Source organism: Miniopterus schreibersii, assembly GCF_964146895.1.
Source record: "Miniopterus schreibersii genome assembly, chromosome: 18".
Classification (NCBI taxonomy): Eukaryota; Metazoa; Chordata; class Mammalia; order Chiroptera; family Miniopteridae; genus Miniopterus; species Miniopterus schreibersii.
The window spans coordinates 2,589,555-2,610,622 of record NC_138121.1 but is presented as its reverse complement, the minus strand read 5'-3'; the positions used below and the strand labels follow the sequence as shown (position 1 = coordinate 2,610,622).

The 21,068-nt window shown below is 52.4% G+C and overlaps 2 protein-coding genes across 2 annotated transcripts; both read right to left on the bottom strand.

Moving 5' to 3' along the window:
* Nucleotides 1-953: 953 nt before the first annotated feature.
* Nucleotides 954-5,593, bottom strand: LOC308547488 (sialic acid-binding Ig-like lectin 5). The gene is made up of 9 exons (XM_081117951.1): nucleotides 5,556-5,593; nucleotides 5,101-5,478; nucleotides 4,607-4,885; nucleotides 4,290-4,337; nucleotides 3,799-4,053; nucleotides 3,421-3,705; nucleotides 3,103-3,202; nucleotides 2,166-2,247; nucleotides 954-1,646 (listed from the first exon to the last, which is right to left on the bottom strand). The coding sequence occupies exons 1-9, from the start codon at nucleotides 5,590-5,592 to the stop codon at nucleotides 1,452-1,454; spliced, it is 1,659 nt and encodes a 552-aa protein (XP_080974077.1). The 5' UTR covers nucleotide 5,593; the 3' UTR covers nucleotides 954-1,451.
* Nucleotides 5,594-7,234: 1,641 nt separating this feature from the next.
* On the bottom strand, nucleotides 7,235-20,819 carry LOC308547995 (sialic acid-binding Ig-like lectin 5). Its single transcript, XM_081119016.1, has 15 exons — nucleotides 20,721-20,819; nucleotides 20,267-20,644; nucleotides 19,773-20,051; nucleotides 19,550-19,594; nucleotides 17,300-17,435; nucleotides 13,455-13,606; nucleotides 13,001-13,378; nucleotides 12,507-12,785; nucleotides 12,213-12,260; nucleotides 11,742-11,996; nucleotides 11,370-11,648; nucleotides 11,052-11,151; nucleotides 10,171-10,252; nucleotides 9,461-9,651; nucleotides 7,235-9,076 (listed from the first exon to the last, which is right to left on the bottom strand). The coding sequence occupies exons 1-15, from the start codon at nucleotides 20,755-20,757 to the stop codon at nucleotides 9,016-9,018; spliced, it is 2,700 nt and encodes an 899-aa protein (XP_080975142.1). The 5' UTR covers nucleotides 20,758-20,819; the 3' UTR covers nucleotides 7,235-9,015.
* Between the last annotated feature and the right edge of the window lie 249 nt (nucleotides 20,820-21,068).

Genomic DNA, 21,068 nt, shown 5'->3' with positions numbered 1-21,068 from the left:
TTATTAACTTTTTGTCACTATCCCTTTCAATAGTGTTATTCTTCCTTCAAATTATTCCACAAAAGATGACCATCAGAATATAAGACATTTCCTTGCCTGAAATATTTTTACATATATTTGCTGTGGAAAACATACTTATAGTTTCTGTGTAAACCTCATATATTTATTATAGTGTATATTATATAAGTATGTATTATAAATATAATTATAATAATTCATAATATATTGTAATTTATTATACTGTATCTCATGTTATTAAAATGTATGTATATAGTGTAAATATATAATATGATATCTTACAAGTATATTTTATATTATATAAATATATATTTATAGTTTACATTATGTGATCACCTCTCAAGTCATGAAGGCTCCAGGAGCCTCAGAATGTCTCTCGGTTGCCCATTCTATCCAAGCCTCCTCATAGGTTACCACCCATGATGTTTGGGGCCATCTTTTTTCCTGCCTTTGCCTGTGAGCATAGCACCTTCATATCTGTTCTTAAACAAGGGAGTTGCCTCGGAAATTCACGTACGTGGGATGATGTAGTAACATGTATTTTGTATGACCTTACTTGGACTACTCCAGTTTTTTTATTATTTATGTTGGCATAGTACATAATCTCGTCTCCTTTGACTTTTTGACATTTGCTATCCTTATCATTTAGATGAATGTATTATTAAGAGCATATACTTAGAATACTAATCCAAGCTGACCCTCTGTTTTTAACTGAAGCATTTATCCAGTTGTATCCCACACTATGTTTATTTTATATATGTGCCAACAATTCCATATTACTTTAACCCTTTGATATTGCCTTCTTCTGATTTACTAAGTTTTCCCAGTATACTTTTTTTAAAAAGAATAGTTTATTGATCTTTAGCGAGAAAGGAAGGGAGAGGGAGAGAGAGAAATATTAATGTAAGAACTTGACATCCATCGACTGCCTCCTGCACGCCCCCTACCAGGGATCAAACCTGCAACCCCGTCATGTGCCCTTGACTGGGAAGTGAACCTGCAACCTCCTGGTTCATGGGACAACACCCAACCCACTGAGCCACACCAGCCAGGGCCACAGTACACTTATAACTACTTCTAGTTGGTAACTTACACATTCTGATTCTATTTGTAGAGTCATTAGCATAAAATTTACTTCATCCTAATTAACTTAGTAAACAAAAACCTCTCTGTTTAGGAAATGTAAAATCCATTTATGCCACCATGACCACTTTGGACTTAGCTGTTATTACTGTCAGGAATTTAAAACCTATATTTTTACACTACAGGCAATGCTTCTCCCCATTTATTTGCTCCAAAACATCTGTATTACTTTCTCATTTTTAAATGATCTCCACTGAGCATAAATTTTAATGTGATGTTTAAACACAGTATTTGTTTTCTTCTGCTTTTCGTGGTTGCTAGAGATAATTCAATTTGCTCTGAGCGAGTACTCATTTCCTTGTCGTCCTGATCTCTGAGTACTCATAGGTACTGGTGGCCTCCTGGTCCTGAGGCTCCCTCAGCTTCATCCTATAAAACCTGAGGTTGGCATAGTAGAGCTCCTGTTGCTCCCCCAATGGAGGGGCATCCTTGTCAGGCAACGCTTGGTCTGGAGGCATGTCTGGGCCTAGCTTTTCCTGGGAGCCCTGAGTGAAGGGGAGAGAAGGGAGTGAGAGAAGATTAAGGCAGACACAGTCCCAAGGGGAAGTTGGGCTGATGGAACAGTTTTCCATTCATCCTCTCACTCCACACGCTTCTTATGAACTCAACTATTCTCTCATGCATTTAAGATTTTGTAATACTACAATTGATTAGACCATACTGAAGGCCTACTAATCACATTTCATCCTCACAGAAAAACCAGTGTCAATGACACTGTTATCCCCATTTACAGATGAGGAAACTGAGCTGAGGAGGTGAAGCAACACACGCAGAATGGATAGAAAGTTACAGTCTTGGGGAGATGTTTCTGGCAACCTGTGCCTATCAGAGAAGTCAGGTGGGCTCGGTGGTCAGGATGGCTGGGGCAGGAGGCTGGCATGGGCTCCGGGAGGTGTTCAGAAAGGAGCGGGTTTGGGGAAATGCCAAGGAGCTGAGTGTGGACTCGTTCAATGGACATGCCCAGCCCTCCCTCCACTGCGTGAGAAGACACCCACATCACTCACCCAGGTGGCCGTGCCCATGACAGGGTCTTCATCACCCGTGACCTTTGGTCTGCCAGCTGCTTGCTTCCTGAGGGCTTTCACTCTGAGGGAAGAAGTCAGCAGCCAGAAGGGCTCAGGCACAGGTGGGCAGGAGGCCCCCACTGCATGACAGACAACGAGGCATCCAGACCCTGGAACCAGACTCAGGGACCCTCCTGACATGCAGGTGAGGACTCTGTCCCCCTGGATGCACAGGTCATGAAATAGTTTTAAAATTTATTGTGGCCCCACCGGCGTGGCTCAGCAGTTGAGCATCAACCTAGGATCCAGGAGATCATGGTTTGATTCCCGGTCAGGGCACATGCCGGGATTCCAGGCCCAATCCCAGTGGGGGGCGTGCAGGAGGCAGCCAATCAGTGACTCTCATCCTCGTGTTTCTTTCTCTCTCTCTCCCTCTTGCTGAAATCAATAAAGATATATATATTAAATATAAATAAATAAATAAATAAATAAATAAATAAATAAATAAATAAATAAATAAAAATAAAATTGATTGGGGTGCCGGGTCGTCCTGGTTCAGTGGTTGAGCATCACGCCTGGCTTGTGGGCTCGATCCGCAGCAGGGGGCATGCAGGAGGCAGCCCATCAACGACTCTCTCTCATCATTGATGTTTCTCTCTCTCCCTCTCCCTTCCTCTCTCTGAAATTAATAAAAAACAAACAACATAAAATTGATTATGGTGATGAGGGCACAGCTCTGTGACTGAAGTAAAAGCTATTGAATTGTGCACTTTAAATATATGGGAATTTTACCTCAATAAAGCTGTTACCACCACCACAAACACCCCCCAAAATATGTCCCCTCTGGATGTCCTAAGCTCCATTTTTGTGAGATTCAGTGACCTCCCTCCACACTCCCTAGGACACAGCTCCTTGTTGTCCTGTGACAGAGGCTTACATGCAAAAGGAGATGAGACACACACACAGGGCCAGCAGGGCCGTGGCACCAGCACCTCCGAGAGCCGCAGGAACCGCTCCCACCTGGGACACCGACTTCCCTGCAGAGAGGAGGGGCGTGAGACCACCACTCGCAGGGCTCAGTCTCTCCTCTTCCCACCTCCTTGCAGAACCCCCGGTAGGTTCTGTTTGGGCAGCAGATGGAGGGCCCTGTCCCAGCAATCACCCCCGCCCAGGCCGCAGCCCCTCTCCCCCAGCTCCACCTGCTCTCTGACCCATTCCTCTCTCCCTGAGCCTCTGCCCCGAGAGGCCCCCTGACCTGGCAGCAGCAGGACAGCGGCGCTCTGGGCCCCGTGGACATTCCTGGCCTCGCAGCTGAGTCTGAGGTCGGCGCTGAGCCCCCCGCTGAGGCTCAGGGAGCTGTTGGTCCAGGGCCCTGTGGAGCGGGAGGTGACCGTGTAGGAGGCCTCGCTGCGGTTCCCCTCCAGCAGCTCCTCCCCCAGCTTCCAGCGCAGGGAGGGGGCCGGCTGGGCTCGGGAGGAGCAGCTGCAGGTCAGACCCTGGTCCTCCCAGGAGCAGGAGGGTCCCAGCAGCTGTGGGGGGTCTGTGGGGAGAGAGGAGAAGGGTCAGCGGCTCCTCCTCCCTTCTAGGACCCAGGCGCTCACTCCCTGGGTGCTTCCCAATCCTCCTGACTCACAGAGCACAGAGAGCCTGAGAGAGACATTTTGGGAGCCCAGCCTGTTCTGAGCTTGGCAGGTGAACTCTCCTTCTTCTGCAGTCCCCACTCGAGGCAGCTCCAGGATCTCAGTGCTGGAGATGGGGGTGGCGTTCAGGGCTGGGGACCCCTGGAACCACCTCAGCTGTGCAGGGGGGTTGCTGTCAGCCACACAGCGCAGATGCAAAGCCTCGCCCTCCAGGATGGAAAGGGATGTGGTTTGCAGAATCTCAAAGGCTTAGGGGAGAGACGTGGAGAGAGAGAGGGAGGGAGACAGAGAGACAGAGACGGAGAGAGACAGAGAGAGAGGAAACTCAGGTGGAGGCAGCCACCCACAAGAGCTGAGGCACTAGGCTGATGATTCCCATCCTTGCCCTTCCCATGTCTGATTCCATTCAAACTAGGATCCCCCCTCTGCTCGACCACAGCCCAGGGGCAGGTCCCAGCTCCCAAGAAGTGAGGCTCTTTCCTACCTGTGACATTTCTGAAGGAGCGTCCCATGGTGAGGTTCCGAGGGGCATCTGGGACAGAAAGATATGGCCCAGCCTCAAGGGGAGAAGCAGGAGTGAAGATGACCTGAACCCAAGGAAGGCAGTGGGAACCAAGAAGGTGGGATGCTCTCCTTGTGGGCCCTTCCATGCAGAAGTGTCCTCATGTTAGCTCAGCCTCTATGCCTTCTTACTCTATACACACACACACACACACACACACACAAGTGTAAGCACACACAAGCATGCATGTACACTAGTCCCTCTACCCCTACGGACCCATCCATCTGTCCAGCACTCACAGGAGACATTTAACTGGATGGTTCTCTGTGTGATCAACCTAGGCCATTCGCGTTTGACAAGGCAAGTGAGGCTGGTGCCATGGTCCCGGAACCTTGGGGTGAAGGTGACCACTGAGGAGCTGAGGGTCTGGGGGTTCAGCGAGTCAACAGCGGCTCCCGCCCAGGAGAAGGTGAGAGGTCTTCCCCCTTTGCAGGACCCTGGCAGGCTGCAGGTCAGCTGAGTGGGGCGGCCACACTCCAGAGGCTCCAGAAAGTGGATGTGGGGCTTCTCTGTCAGGGCTGAGGAGAGAGGCAGGTGCCTGGGCTCCAGGAAGTGGGGACTCAGAGCGTGACCCTGAGAGGGACCCGGCCTCAGGGCCTCAGCTCACCCCAGGCCCTGCGCCTCTTCCCACCACCCTTGGCCCAAGGCCTGAAGAGGGAGTGTCCCAGCGTCCTATTCCTGTTCTAAGACAGGGTCCCACGTCCCTGGGTTCTCTCCTGAGCCCCTGCTGTACCTGTCACTTGCAAATTCAGCAGCTTATCTCGGTAAGTATATCTTCTATATCCTCTCTCCATTCGGAAGAAGTAGGTTCCTGCGTCACTCCTCCTGGCGTCTCTGATGGTCAGGGAACAGTTCTTGTCCCAGGGGTCCCCGAGGAGGAATCGGTCCTTGGTCTCTCTCTTCACTGTTTCTTGGGGGTTGCTTGTGGCCACAGGATAACTATAGTATGTGCTGTCCCCATACCGGTACCAGTAGGTGTAGAGTTTGTTAGAGGAACCCTGAAAACCCGTCGGGTACCAGAAGGAGCAGGACACGTGGACACACAGACCCTCCTGCACTGTCACTGATTCTTGCACTTGGAGCTCAAAGCCTGGTTCCTCCTGCAGGGACCCTGGGGGGACACAGAGGCTCAGCCGCAGCCTTGCCCCTCCCCCACCTGCCCAGCCCCCCTTCCCTCAGCCCACTCACCCCCCCACAGCAGGGGCAGCAGCAGCAGGGGCACCATGTCTGCATCTGACAGAGCAGAGCAGTCCAGGTCCCTGGGTCAGGGAGGGAGATGCCCAGCTGGGGGGTGGGGCCTAGAGTGCACCCACAGGAAGCCCTGGGCGACAGAGCTGTGGGCAGGCCTACAAGGGGAACTTGGCCTCCACAAGTTGTGAGCGTTGTGGTGGTGGCTGAGAAATAATCCTGTCTCCCTTCCTCCACCAGACCCTGCAGATGACTATACTGAGGCCCCAGAGGCTGAGAGGCTTGTCCAGATGTGCATCCGAAAGTGACCACCTTCAGATGATGTTTAAGATGAGAGGTTGCCCAGGGGACCATCTCAGTCAGAGCTGGTCCTGGTGGCTTGGGGAGAGACCCATGTTCCAGCTGAAACCACTGAATGTTCTAGAAAAAGATAACTTTAAATTTTCTTTAGATAACTCAAGCGCTGGCAGGAGGGGGAAAAATTTAGACCCAACTCCAGTGGAGGGTGGAACCCAGGGGGAAAGCTGAGAGTTAAAGTCCTTTGCTCTGAAGGCTTTTTGGGGACAGGGGAAGCATACACATTGGTCTTCCAGGGCCTGAAGGGCTGTGGGTCAGCAGTCGCACACAGGCCCCTCAATCCACTATATGTGAAGGGAGATATCATCCCATTGGGGGACCCCAAAGGCTGAACCTCAGCCTAGCCTCGAATTTGCCACCTTACAGGTCAGGAAACTCCATCTTCAGGGCCCCTCATGTACTCAGTCCCATTTCAAAGCCCAGCAAGGGCTCCAGTGATGTGTGGAATTAACCTGCAATCCTACTGCTATTTTAAGAAAGAAAGAACCTTGATAAACAATTTTCCAAATTTTACAAGGATGTGAAACAGTTCAGGCACCCAATAACAAGTTGTGTGATTGAAAGAAAGTTTCTTTAACTATACAGGAAAAAAGAAATGTCAATCATCCATGTTGAAGGAAGTATTGAATTCTCTTTCTATTCTCTGTATTATATAAATATAATATTATTATAATAATTAATATTTATTCATATAATATAAACATTTATCCCTATGTGACAGAATTAATCTCCTATAAAAAGGCAATCAAAGAGTATCAGTCAAAAATTGTGTTGTGGCTCAGTTGGTTGGAGGGTTGCCCCATACACCAAAAGGTTGTGGGTTCCATTCCTGGTCAGGGCACATACCTAGGTTGAGGGCCCCATCCCCTGTAGTGGTCAGTTCAGGAGGCAACCGACTGATGTTTCTCTTTCACATTGATCGATCTCTCTCTCTCTCTCTCTTTCTCTCTCTCTCTCTCTCCCCCTCTCTTTCTAAAATCAATAAACATACCCTTGGGTGACGGTTTAAAAAAATTGTAGGGAACATGTATTTTGCAGGTGTGCCAGACAGGTGTGCCACACGGCTAACAAAAACAGCTTGTACTTTTCCTCAATTGTCTTATATTTTGGTTTTAAGCATTTTCACTTTTGTGACTTGTTCTGATGTGTTTTCTCATTTCAGAAAAATCCATGTCTGCGACACTTTGTATTTTTTTGGTACAGTGATGTCAACATTTCTATAAATATCAGGCTCCACAAAACCTGAGTCTTCCCCTGCCCCGGGCACAAGTGAACGAGTGGTAACCAGCTCCACCCCCACCCACCCAGACTCTTCACGTATTACAATGAAGACTGTCTAGTGAAAGCTAGAAGGCTAAAGAAAGCAGGATTTCCATGGCTGTGCCCCCAAAATCCACATCACTGATCCGTCCAGCAAATCAAAGCCAGGATTATAAAAAAGACAAGAAATAATAAGTGCTGGCAAAAATGTTCAGAAAGGGGAACCATCTAGCACTGTTTCTGGGAATGTAAATTGGAAAAACCACTATGTAAATCAGCATGGAAGTTCCTCAAAAATTATAAATAGAGCTGCCACATGACCCAGCCACTCCACTTCTGGGTATTTATTTGGAGGAAATAAAAACACTAACTTAAAAAGACATAAGCACCCCTATGTTCTTTGCAGCATTGTTTACAATAGCTGAGATGTGGAAACAACCTATGTGGCCAGCGATGAATGGATGAAGAAAACGTGGGATAGATACAATGGAATATTACACTACCATAAAAAAAAAAAAGAAATCCCGCTACTTGTGACAACATGGAATGACCACAAGGGCACTGTGCTAAGTGAACTAAATCAGAAAGAGAAATAGAAGTACCGTATGATCTCACTTAGGTGTAGAAACTTTGAAAGAAATCAGACTCAAAGATACAGAGAACTGGTTGGTGGTTGCCAGAGGCAGATGGTGTGGGGTGGGTAAAATGAATGAGGGTGGTCAAAGGTACAAACTCCCCGTTATAAAGTTATTAAATCATGAGGATGTAATGTACAGCATGGTGACTGTAGTTAATAATAGTAGGTATTAATACTATTAACTACAATAATGTAGTTAAGAATACTGTGTTGCATATTTGAAAATTGCTAAGAGAGTATATGGCTGAGAGAGAGAGAATTGTGAAAAATTCTCATCTCATGAAAAATGGTGTGTAAATCAAAGTGGTGATGGATGTTAACAAGACGTGTTGTGGTGAGCACTTCGCAATATAGACATACATCAAGTCATGAAGTTGGACCTTTGAATCCGGTATAATGTTATATGTCAATTATATCTCAATAATACATACTAAAAAAAAACCACTCAGGTTTGAAGGACAGGGTGGTGTAAGCCAGATGAAAGCAAGAAGGCATGGTCTCCTGGAGAGGGATCTGAAATTGCGAAGACTTCCATGGAGGACTGAAGGAACGAGGGCCGCGAGGAGAGGGTGGGGGAGTAGATAAATGACAGGGGAAAATGCCTGCGCTGTACTTTCTAAAGCCAGGGAGTCAGGAAGGGGTTTGTGCAGGAGGAGAGAGTCAGGGTCAACTCTCGCGCTTGTCCACATGTAGCCCGGAGACCTCAACCAAGGCAGGACTCGGGAGGGCCTGTGGGGGGAGCTCTCGCACCCTGTGTCGTGCTGAGAGCCCTGCAGGCGCCTCTCTATGGTTACGGGCAGAGCTCTATGGTCCTAATAGCCCCGCCCCCTAACTTCCTCTTCCCCTCCGTAAAAGGGCTTCCTTCCTGCGTCCGGCGCAGCCTGTGCCAGCTGCTCGCCTTGGCTGCGCTCGCTGCCTCGCGTGCCTGTCTCTTCCCCCTGAATAAGTCCTTTTTGGTGAAGAAATACCTTGTCCGCTTTGGTGACGGTGGACAGGCTATTGGGAAGATCCATGTGGGGCCCGTAAATGGCACAGGGAAGGGACTGGAGGTCAGGAGGTGCTGGGAGAATGGACAGGGGAAAATGAGGCCAGGTGACCCAAGAGGCGATAAGATGCTACAGGGCCCGAAGTCCAGGTCGGGGAGGCTGGTCTTTCCCTGGGGGGCCTTTGAAGAGTTCTGGGATGGAAAATGGCACCAACAAGCTGTCAGCCTGCCCTCTGTGTCTCATCACCGCCGGCTTCAGGGGAACGTTCCAGCAGGACCTTTCTGTCAAAATAAATAAAATAAAATAAGAGAGACCAGCAAGCCCTGAGCACTCGCCGTTGATTTCCGTGTGTTAACGCCTTTAATGCTCACAACCACGGTTGAGTAGGATGCATGGCCTGTGCTGCACAGAACGGGAAACTGAGGCACCGAGAAATGAAAGTGGATCGGTTGATGACAATGCCTTAGGAAGCACTGAAGCTTGCCTATGAGCCCCCAAGTTCTGTAACCCCATCACCTGTCTTCTTTCCGCTCGGCCAGGGGTGCCTGCACAGCAGTGGCAGTCATGCCACAAGATCTCGTGCTTCACCAATGAGTCTCTGACTTCTTTCCCCCAGAGGGGCTGTGATGCCTCCGGCCAGGACCGAGCTCTGAGCAAGTCCTTACTTGCTTGTCGTCTTGATCTCTGAGTACTCGTGGGTGTTGGTGGCCTCCTGGTCCTGAGGCTCCCGCGGCTTCATCCCTTCAAAGCTGAGGTTGGCATAGTAGAGCTCCTGTTGCTCCCCTGAGAGAGGGTCATGCTCAGCAGGTGACACTTGTTCTGGGGGCCTGTCTGGTCTGGGATTTTGCTGGGGGCCCTGAGTGAAGGGGAGAGAAGGGAGTGAGAGAAGATTAAGGCAGACACGGTCCCAAGGGGAAGTTGGGCTGATGGAACAGTTTTCCATTCATCCTCTCACTCCACACGCTTCTTATGAACTCAACTATTCTCTCATGCGTTAAAGATTTTGTAATACTACAATTGATTAGACCATACTGAAGGCCTACTAATCACATTTCATCCTCACAGAAAAACCAGTGTCAATGACACTGTTATCCCCATTTACAGATGAGGAAACTGAGCTGAGGAGGTGAAGCAACACACGCAGAATGGATAGGAAGTTACAGTCTTGGGGAGATGTTTCTGGCAACCTGTGCCTATCAGAGAAGTCAGGTGGGCTCGGTGGTCAGGATGGCTGGGGCAGGAGGCTGGCATGGGCTCCGGGAGGTGATCAGAGAGGAGCAGATTTGGGGAAATGCCAAGGAGCTGAGTGTGGACTCGTTCAATGGACATGCCCAGCCCTCCCTCCACTGCGTGAGAAGACACCCACATCACTCACCCAGGTGGCCGTGCCCATGACAGGGTCTTCATCACCCGTGACCTTTGGTCTGCCGGCTGCTTGCTTCCTGAGGGCTTTCACTCTGAGGGAAGAAGTCAGCAGCCAGAAGGGCTCAGGCACAGGTGGGCAGGAGGCCCCCACTGCATGACAGACAACGAGGCATCCAGACCCTGGAACCAGACTGAGGGACCCTCCTGACATGCAGGTGAGGACTCTGTCCCCCTGGATGACCAGGTGTTTGGGCAAGACTGAATTTTCATCACCAAAGGCTCCTCTCACACTCAGAAACTTGTATTCAAGTGATCGCAACCATGTTATTTGTGATAGCCAAAAAGCAGAAGCAACCCAAATGTCCATCAATGAACAGACCAATAAAAATGTGCCCCCAGCAAACCTTGGAATACTATTTGGAAATAAAAAGGAATAAAGTTCTGACACAGGAACCTTGAAAATATCAGGCAATATGAAAAAAGTCACAAAAAGAAATGTGTATTATATAATTCCATTTATGTGAAATGTCAGAATGGGCACATGTCGCGAAACAGGAAATAGTGGTTGCCGAAGGGCTGGGGGACAATGGAGGCCGGCCGCCAACAAAGGGATGTGCCGTGTCTTACTTTCTTTCCTTGTCTTTTCATTTCAGGGTCATGAAAAAGTTTTAAAATTGATTGTGGTGATGTGTGCACAGCTCTGCGACTGAAGTAAAAGCTATTGAATTGTGCACTTTAAATATATGGGAATTTTACCTCAATAAAGCTGCTACCACTCCCCCGCCCAAATATGTCCCCTCTGGATGTCCTAAGCTCCGTTTTTGTGAAATTCAGTGACCTCCCTCCACACTCCCTAGGACACAGCTCCTTGTCCCTGTGACAGAGGCTTACATGCAAAAGGAGATGAGACACACACACAGGGCCAGCAGGGCCGTGGCACCAGCACCTCCGAGAGCCGCAGGAACCGCTCCCACCTGGGACACCGACTTCCCTGCAGAGAGGAGGGGCGTGAGACCACCACTCGCAGGGCTCAGTCTCCCCTCTTCCCACCTCCTTGCAGAACCCCCGGTAGGTTCTGTTTGGGCAGCAGATGGAGGGCCCTGTCCCAGCAATCACCCCCGCCCAGGCCGCAGCCCCTCTCCCCCAGCTCCACCTGCTCTCTGACCCATTCCTCTCTCCCTGAGCCTCTGCCCCGAGAGGCCCCCTGACCTGGCAGCAGCAGGACAGCGGCGCTCTGGGCCCCGTGGACATTCCTGGCCTCGCAGCTGAGTCTGAGGCCGGCGCTGAGCCCCCCGCTGAGGCTCAGGGAGCTGTTGGTCCAGGGCCCCGCCGAGGTGACCGTGTAGGAGGCCTCGCTGCGGTTCCCCTCCAGCAGCTCCTCCCCCAGCTTCCAGCGCAGGGAGGGGGCCGGCTGGGCTCGGGAGGAGCAGCTGCAGGTCAGACCCTGGTCCTCCCAGGAGCAGGAGGGTCCCAGCAGCTGTGGGGGGTCTGTGGGGAGAGAGGAGAAGGGTCAGCGGCTCCTCCTCCCTTCTAGGACCCAGGCGCTCACTCCCTGGGTGCTTCCCAATCCTCCTGACTCACAGAGCACAGAGAGCCTGAGAGAGACATTTTGGGAGCCCAGCCTGTTCTGAGCTTGGCAGGTGAACCCTCCTTCTTCTGCAGTCCCCACTCGAGGCAGCTCCAGGATCTCAGTGCTGGAGATGGGGGTGGCGTTCAGGGCTGGGGACCCCTGGAACCACCTCAGCTGTGCAGCGGGGTTGCTGTCAGCCACACAGAGCAGACGCAGAGCCTCGCCCTCCAGGATGGAAAGGGATGTGGTTTGCAGAATCTCAAAGGCTTAGGGGAGAGACATGGAGAGAGGGAGGGAGACAGAGAGACAGAGAGAGAGGAAACTCAGGTGGAGGCAGCCACCCACAAGAGCTGAGGCACTAGGCTGATGATTCCCATCCTTGCCCTTCCCATGTCTGATCCCATTCAAACTAGGATCCCCCCTCTGCTCGACCACAGCCCAGGGGCAGGTCCCAGCTCCCAAGAAGTGAGGTTCTTTCCTACCTGTGACATTTCTGAAGGAGCGTCCCATGGTGAGGTTCCGAGGGGCATCTGGGACAGAAAGATATGGCCCCGGTTCAGAGGCGAGAGAAGGAACGATATCACCCCCGAACCCAGGGAGGGACTGTGGGATCGGGGAAGGTGGGATGCTGTCCTTCTGGCCCCTTCCTGCCTACACTCCCATCCATGCAAACGTGTCCTCAGGTTAGCTCAGCCTCCTCCACACACACACACACACACACACACACACACACACACACGCCAGTTTTAGTACCCAGCCACCCCTCAGGCACTCACAGGAGACATTGAGCTGGATGGTTCTCTGCGTGGTCACCAAAGATCCTTGGGGATTAACCTGACAGGTGAGGTTGGTGCCATGGTCACTGGGTCTCAAGGTGAGGTTGAGCACTGAGGAGCTGAGGGTCTGGGGGTTCAGCGAGTCAACAGCGGCTCCCGCCCAGGAGAAGGTGAGAGGTCTTCCCCCTTTGCAGGACCCTGGCAGGCTGCAGGTCAGCTGAGTGGGGCGGCCACACTCCAGAGGCTCCAGAAAGTGGATGTGGGGCTTCTCTGTCAGGGCTGAGGAGAGAGGCAGGTGCCTGGGCTCCAGGAAGTGGGGACTCAGAGCGTGACCCTGAGAGGGACCCGGCCTCAGGGCCTCAGCTCACCCCAGGCCCTGCGCCTCTTCCCACCACCCTTGGCCCAAGGCCTGAAGAGGGAGTGTCCCAGCGTCCTATTCCTGTTCTAAGACAGGGTCCCACGTCCCTGGGTTCTCTCCTGAGCCCCTGCCATACCTGTCACTTGCAAAGTCAGCAGCTTATCTTGGTAAGTATATTTCACACTTCCTCTCTCCATTCGGAAGAAGTAGGTTCCTGCGTCACTCCTCCTGGCGTCTCTGATGGTCAGGGAACAGTTCTTGTCCCAGGGGTTCCCGAGGAGGAATCGGTCCTTGGTCTCTCTCTCCACTGTTTTTTGGGGGTTGTTTGTGGCCACAGGATGACGATAGTATGTGCTGTCCGCATACCGGTACCAGTAGGTGTAGAGTTTGTTAGAGGAACCCTGAAAACCCGTCGGGTACCAGAAGGAGCAGGACACGTGGACGCACAGACCCTCCTGCACTGTCACTGATTCTTGCACTTGGAGCTGATAGCCTGGTGCCTCCTGCAGGGACCCTGGGGGGACACAGAGGCTCAGCTGCAGCCTTGCCCCTCCCCCACCTGCCCAGCCCCCCTTCCCTCGGCCACTCACCCCCCCACAGCAGGGGCAGCAGCAGCAGGGGCACCATGTCTGCATCTGACAGGGCAGAGCAGTCCAGGTCCCTGGGTCCGAGGGAGATGCCCAGCTGGGGGTGGGGCCGAGTATACGCCAACAGGAAGCCCTGGGGGAGAGCTGTGCTCCAGCTGGAAGAGGAACTTGGGCTCCACAGAACTTGGGGGGTGGGGTGGCAACGGAGAAATCATCCTGTCTCACCTCCCCCACCCCCACCCCAGCCCTGCAGGTCAATACCAGGGCCCCCAAGGGTGAGCGCCTTGTCCAGGTGTCAACCCAAAAGGGATCGCCTTACAGGTGGTGTTTAAGTCCAGAGGGAAGTCACCCAGGGGCCATGTCAGTCAGAGCAGGTCCTGGTGACTCATGGGGACCCACCCTCTAGCTGAAACCATGGAACTTTCTGGGAAAGAGTAATTTTAATAGTTATTTAGACCAACTGCTGGCAAAAGAGAAAGGAATTGAGACCCAACTCCAGTGGAGGCTGGAACCCAAGGGAAAAGTTGAGCATTTAGCCTTTTGCTCTGAAGGCTTTTGGGGGGCACGGGGTGCACATGTGTTGGCTTCCGGGGTCTGAGGTCCGTGGGAGAGGGAGGGCGCACAAGCCCGCTCAGCACGGGATGTGTGAAGGGAGATCTCGCCCCATTTGTCGGGGACCTCAGCACAGCAGCCAGTTGGCTGCCCGAAGCTCAGGGAACTCCACCCTCAGGGCCCCTCACATGCTCGGTCCCTTTTCGAAGCCCCACCAAGGCTGACAGCACATGTTCTCTTTCTGCTCCGTTTGTGTCCCAGCATCAGCATAACAAATTCCTCACATTAAATTCCCGAGGCTGAAATACACGGTGGGGCTTCCGTGTTCCTCATTGGCCCTGGATTAAACCCGATGGAATCTCAGGAGATGAAACAGTGAGCACTGGATGGTTTCAAAGGCATTCATGATAAAATTCACAGCCAACCAGGAGGAAAGGAGACTTTCCTCACGAGACACGATACGGGGTGTCTGCAGCAAACATCACACCTAATGCAGTAGCAGCGGGTCCTAGTCTAGACAGACAAGAACAGTAAGTGAAAGCTATGACAACTCAAAAGAAAGTAAAGCTGCCTTTCTTAACAAATGACTACATCTAGACAGTCCACAAGTGTATGCAGATACATTTAGGGGGCTTAAGAAGAGTTAGCAAGGTTCCTAGAGACAAAATCGAATTACAAAACTTAAATGTGTTCCTCTATCACAGCGAGAAACAAAAAATAGGGTGGTATAAAAGATGCCATTGCCATTAGCATCAAAACTTATATTCCTGGAATATTCAGAAATGTACCTCACAAAAATATCCGATGCACTTTCTCAGTGGCGGAAATAAGAAGACTCTTTGGAAGGACAATAAAGATGTAAATAAATAACCCTGGGCGGGTGGCTCAGTTGGTTGGAGTATCATCCCGTCATACACCAAAAAGGTTGTGGGTTCGATTCCTGGTCAGGGCTTATACCTAGGTTGGGGTTTCCGTCCTGGGCCAGGGTGCGAAAGAGAGGCAACCGATCAATGTTTCTCTCTCACATTGATGTTTCTCTCTCTCTCGCTCTCTCTCTCTCTCTCTCTCTCTCACACACACACACACACACACACTCACTCAACACAAGCCACAAGGTATAGACAGGAAAGCAGAAGAGGAAATTACTCCATAACCTGTGCCAGGCAAGATGGGCCTCAGGGGCAGACGGAGGGACTGGGCTGACACCCCTCAGAGCACAAGGCCCCCCATCCTGATAGACCCCAAACTAAAGTATTGGGGAAAGGAGGCAACTATTTTTTCATTCAAGGAGGGCCGCAGAATCCATCCGAGGGAGAGGAGTGTGTGTGTGTCTTTTACAGATAAACTAATGATGAAATTTTGTGGAGGTGAAATTCCCATAGAATTGCTAATGCTCATTTGGGGGGTGTAAACTTCGGAGCTGTTGCTCACTGCACCTCACCCACCATGTTCAGTTCCGAAGGCCTACTGCACCCCTTCGCCATCCCCACAGGCGGAAGGGTGTCTCTGTTTTTAAATTTAAATTTAACTTTGCATTTACAGTTTACAATTCAATGTTATTTTGTATTAGTTTTGGGTGTACAACAGGGTGGTTAAACAATCGTGTACTTTTCCAGCGGCTCCCCCCAGTATTCCCAGCACCCACCCAGCGCCGCCCATAGTTATTACAATATCATTGTCCACATTCCCTGTCCTGCGCTTTGCATCCCCAGGGCGACTGCAAAGGGTGTCTCTTTAATTCAGCTCCTCAGCAAGAGTCTGGCTCATTTAGGTCCTGGATGGAAAGCCAAGCCCAAGCCCAATCTCTGCTGGACCCAGTTCAGTCAGCATTTTCCTGGTCTAGAATACGTCTCACACCAGACCCTGCCCATGGGAACAAGTACCTCCTGATTTTTACTCTAACATCTGAGAGATTCTAGAGCTTAGGGAGCAGGGGCAGATTTGCTGGTCCCCCAGAACCTAAGGTAGACTTTGATTCTGCTTTGTGCACTTTGGATCTAGAGTCAGTGAAACTCGAGAGAGGAAAGGCAAGAATTCAAGGCTCACATTCATGACCGGCCTGGCCCAGAACCATTCACTTAATCACAGCCAGTCTCAGAATCCCACAATTTGGCTCAAGAAACTCCCACACTCACTAAATAGTAAACTCAATTTTTATGTCCTATTAATAAAATTTTTATTTTTAATTCCATGTTGGGGTTTTTTATAGTGATCATGGCAAGGTAGGTATCTTTGAACTGGGGAAGAAGAGTTGTGCCCCTAACTCTGCTGTGTATGGACATTTACTTTGATGGGGAAGTTTGGGAGACGAGAGACTCAGGTGTTAACCAGGTAACTTCTAGGCAATGGGAGATTAAGGCCCCAAATAATTCAATTCTTTCCTGGGCCTGAGGATGGGGAGAGAGGAGCAGCGGGTTGGGGAGTGGGTGGGCAGGACCAACACACACAGAACGGGTCAAATAGGAGAGGCATGGGAAGCAACCAGGGGGCAGTCAGTGGTGTGTATGACTTTTTATTTTCTGTACCTTATGAAGTTTTGACATCTTACACCACTTTGAGGCCAAGGAGAGAGACAGCCCCTCCCAGGGCTAGCCCATTCTCAGAGACAGCAAAGAACTCTGCCAGGAACAGCCTTTCAGATGCAAACCAACCCATCCTGAGCCCAAGTTCCCCAGCCACCCCAACCTGCCCTAAATCACCCAGGACCTGGGACCAGACAAATAGACACCATGCCCGCAGGCCCAGCTTCCCCAGATTTATACCTACTAGCTGATCCTGAACTGCGCACCCTGCCCTGCCTTGTATTTCCCATGGAAACCCCAATAAGGGATCTGGCTAGGCTTCCCCACACCTGCGCCCACATCCTGAGGAAACCCGGTGCTTCCCCTGTGGTCCTGCCTGGCGTGAGGTGGGTGGGAGGGTGGGAACCTGACAGGAAATGAAAGTGATAAAAATCTTTCAATGACAGTGTCTCTCCTTGTTGTCACTCAGTCCCTTCCACAAATTAAAATCCCAGGAGTACAATTGAGACAGGTTAGTCAAGAGTTCCCAGGGAGACGGTGACATTGATGTCCCACGACTGTCCCACACCTCAGTCCCGTCTTGACAAGAAGGGAGACTGGGTCAGGAACTCTGCCTCGTTCTCCAGGGGCCTCCACACCTGCGGAGCCAACACACGTCTCAGCTCAGAGATTCGGCCACTTTCTCTCTACCTCCAGGCAGAGCCAGACAGCTCAGCCGCCCTGGAACTCGGGGACAACCAATGAACCCCGGTGTAGAGAGACAGACCTCCTCACCTGGTGTAGTAGAGCCAGGTGAGGCCATAGGTGAGGAGGAAGCCAGCGCCCATGAGGGCCCCTCTGAGCAGGGTGAAGACCAGGGGCCAGGAGCCCTGCTGCTCCTCAGTCATGGGTCTGCCGGAATGCGGGCTTCCTGGGGAGAGGGAGGGAGTGAAGTGTGTCCCAGGTCTCAGTCCCACCCGCAGCCCCAACACCTGACCAGCAGCCGGCCCCAGCACCCGTCCTGCATTCACTCTGCACAGAGAGGCTGAAGGAAACCTTCTGGGAGCCCAGCCGGTGCTGTGCCCAGCAGGTGAACTCCCCTCCCTCTCCAGCCCCTATATGGGGCAACTCCAGGATCCCGGTTTCTGAGGGCTGGGAGGGGCTCATGGCTTTTCCCATCAGGAACCAGCTCAGCATGGCAGGGGGGTTGCTGTCAGCCATGCAGACCAGGCACACGAATTGGCCCTCCAGGACAGTCAGGGACGTGTGGTTGCTCAGGGTCTTGGGGGCTGTGGAGGGGTACACAGAAGGTGACTCAAGAGACAGTGACCCTGCCCAGGTTGCGGGCTAGATCCCAGGTAGGGGCATGCAGGGGACAGCCAATCCATGGGCTCTCTCTCATCCTCGATGTTTCTATCGGCCTCTCCCTCTCCCATCCCCTCTCTGAAATCAATAAGAAACTAAAAAAACAAACAAAACAAAAAAACATAAAAACAGAAATAAGAGACACAATGTCTTTGCTTGTCAGGCCAGGCTACCAGGAAGATGGGGGCTGAGCTGAGGTTGGACAGGTGAGTCGTGGGTGGGCAGCTCAGAGGGAGATGCGTCAAGGGTTTAGTCCGCGCAGCAGGCAAGAGGAAATGCATCCACACCTGCAAAGTGGCAGGAGGCCAGGGAGCAGCAAGGGCTCGATAGCGGTGGAGAGGAGGCAGGGTCAGAAACCTGGAGCCTTGAGTGCCTGGCTGAGGGCATTAGGGTGTGCCCTGGGCTCTCCAGAGAACAGCAGGGAGCTACGCGCAGGGAAGCAGAGGATGGGTGCTGAGTCTACAGAGATCCAGCTGGGCCACGTGGGGTCTGCACCAGGGAGATTAGACTGAAGGCAGGGAGGCTGAGGAGCAGGCTGAGGCTACGGGGTCCAGGGTTGAGGACAAGACTGGACTGAGTTGGGGCCAAGGGCAAGGAGAAGAGGGAAATGATCTGAGAAGTGAAGTTTCCGAGGCTCACTGACTCGGGGTGCGGCTGGTGAGAAAGGGAGTCGTCTACAGTGAGTCACACCACACCTGGCTTAAGTGTGATCCCGGGGCAATTGAGAAGCACCAGCAAGAGGCGCCTACTTGCCCGAGCACCAAAGGGTCACGGGTTCGAATCCCAGTCAAGAGCACATACCTGGATTGCAGGTCCCATCCCCGGCCCTGGTCGGTCAGGGCACATGCAAGAGGCAGCCAATTGGTGTGTCTCTCTCACATCAGTGTTTCTCTCTCTCTTCCTCTCTCTGTCCCGTTCTCTTTACCCCTCCCTCTCTTCCACTCCCTCTAAAACATCAATGGAAAAATATCCTCGAGTGAGGACTAGTAAAGAAAGAAAATAAACGAGGTGCCTACTTGTGCAGGTCTGTGGCCGGGTTAAAACTGTGGGTCAGGACAGAGGAAGGATCTCAGGTGGAGACAGACGAGACCAGCAAGCCTGAGAAAGTGCAGAGAGATTGAAGGAGGCCCAGGTGGAGCTGTGGGGAGTGGGACCAGTGAGGGCTCCTGCAGAAAATGACCAGATCCGAGATGAAGAAGGAGGGGAGGGCACAGGGGAATTCTAGAAATGAGAGCAGGAAGATGCAGAACCCGGAGTTGTCACTATCCTAGAGATGGCAAGCAGAAGCGGATGCCAGGGGCTGCGGGTAGAGACTGGATGGGCAGTTAGAGTCTGATGGGGGTTTCGGTTTCAGTTCTGGAAGATGGAAGAAATTCCATCTTGCACAACCCTGCTGAGCTGCCCCCTTAAAAACGGCAAAGATGGTAAATGGTATGTTCCGTGTGCTTTGCCGCAATGAAACATAAACGTAGGACTTGACAAAGGAGCAGAGAGCAGCCAAAAGCAAGAGTGGCCCCGTGGATGTGAGACGTTGGTGAGGGTGCAGGGGGCAGAGCCACACGGGGGGGGGGGGGGGGGGGGGAAGGGTGAGGGAGGAAGTCTCATCTCTAAGCCCTGACACCTGAGCTGGCAGAGATCCAGCTCCCCTCCCATCCCCACAGAGGAGAGAATCGTTCTGACCTGTGCAGTTTCCCTGGGAAAGACTCATCGTCAAGACAGGAGCATCTGGGGAGGGAAAATGCGGTGAGGGCCAGCGGGGACATTTGCCCTTTGCCCCAAGAGTCCGCTAAGCGGAAGGGGTGGAGCTTTACTTCACCAAAACCCTCTGGGAAAGGGATCCCGGGACTGGACCTCCTTCTGGCCCTCCTGCCTCGTGGGACCCAGCGACCCCTCAGGCACTCACAGGAGACATTGAGCTGGATGGTTCTCTGTGTGGTCACCAAAGATCCTTGGGGATTAACCTGACAGGTGAGGTTGGTGCCATGGTCACTGGGTCTCAAGGTGAGGTTGAGCACTGAGGAGCTGAGGGTCTGGGGGTTCAGCGAGTCAACAGCGGCTCCCGCCCAGGAGAAGGTGAGAGGTCTTCCCCCTTTGCAGGACCCTGGCAGGCTGCAGGTCAGCTGAGTGGGGCGGCCACACTCCAGAGGCTCCAGAAAGTGGATGTGGGGCTTCTCTGTCAGGGCTGAGGAGAGAGGCAGGTGCCTGGGCTCCAGGAAGTGGGGACTCAGAGCGTGACCCTGAGAGGGACCCGGCCTCAGGGCCTCAGCTCACCCCAGGCCCTGGGCCTCTTCCCACCACCCTTGGCCCAAGGCCTGAACAGGGAGTGTCCCAGCGTCCTGTTCCTGTTCTAAGACAGGGTCCCACGTCCCTGGGTTCTCTCCTGAGCCCCTGCCATACCTGTCACTTGCAAATACAGCAGCTTATCTTGGTAAGTATATTTCACACTTCCTCTCTCCATTCGGAAGAAGTAGGTTCCTGCGTCACTCCTCCTGGCGTCTCTGATGGTCAGGGAACAGTTCTTGTCCCAGGGGTTCCCGAGGAGGAATCGGTCCTTGGTCTCTCTCTCCACTGTTTTTTGGGGGTTGCTTGTGGCCACAGGATGACGATAGTATGTGCTGTCCGCATACCGGTACCAGTAGGTGTAGAGTTTGTTAGAGGAACCCTGAAAACCCGTCGGGTACCAGAAGGAGCAGGACACGTGGACGCACAGACCCTCCTGCACTGTCACTGATTCTTGCACTTGGAGCTCAAAGCCTGGTGCCTCCTGCAGGGACCCTGGGGGGACACAGAGGCTCAGCTGCAGCCTTGCCCCTCCCCCACCTGCCCAGCCCCCCTTCCCTCGGCCACTCACCCCCCCACAGCAGGGGCAGCAGCAGCAGGGGCACCATGTCTGCATCTGACAGGGCAGAGCAGTCCAGGTCCCTGGGTCCGAGGGAGATGCCCAGCTGGGGGTGGGGCCGAGTATACGCCAACAGGAAGCCCTGGGGGAGAGCTGTGCTCCAGCTGGAAGAGGAACTTGGGCTCCACAGGACTTGGGGGGTGGGGTGGCAACGGAGAAATCATCCTGTCTCACCTCCCCCACCCCCACCCCAGCCCTGCAGGTCAATACCAGGGCCCCCAAGGGTGAGCGCCTTGTCCAGGTGTCAACCCAAAAGGGATCGCCTTACAGGTGGTGTTTAAGTCCAGAGGGAAGTCACCC

Bases quoted from the DNA above. Each gene is read 5' to 3' on its own strand.
- LOC308547488 (XM_081117951.1), bottom strand. From the start codon at position 5,592: ATGGTGCCCCTGCTGCTGCTGCCCCTGCTGTGGGGGG. The intron at 4,338-4,606 runs GTGAGTGCTGGA...TTTCTGTCCCAG, and splicing joins CATCCAGTTAAATGTCTCCT to ATGCCCCTCGGAACCTCACC. The intron at 3,706-3,798 runs GTGAGTCAGGAG...CTCTCCCCACAG, and splicing joins TCTCAGGCTCTCTGTGCTCT to ACCCCCCACAGCTGCTGGGA.
- LOC308547995 (XM_081119016.1), bottom strand. From the start codon at position 20,757: ATGGTGCCCCTGCTGCTGCTGCCCCTGCTGTGGGGGG. The intron at 20,052-20,266 runs GTATGGCAGGGG...CTCTCTCCTCAG, and splicing joins GCTGTATTTGCAAGTGACAG to CCCTGACAGAGAAGCCCCAC. The intron at 9,077-9,460 runs GTAAGGACTTGC...TTATTTTGACAG, and splicing joins GAGATCAAGACGACAAGCAA to AAAGGTCCTGCTGGAACGTT.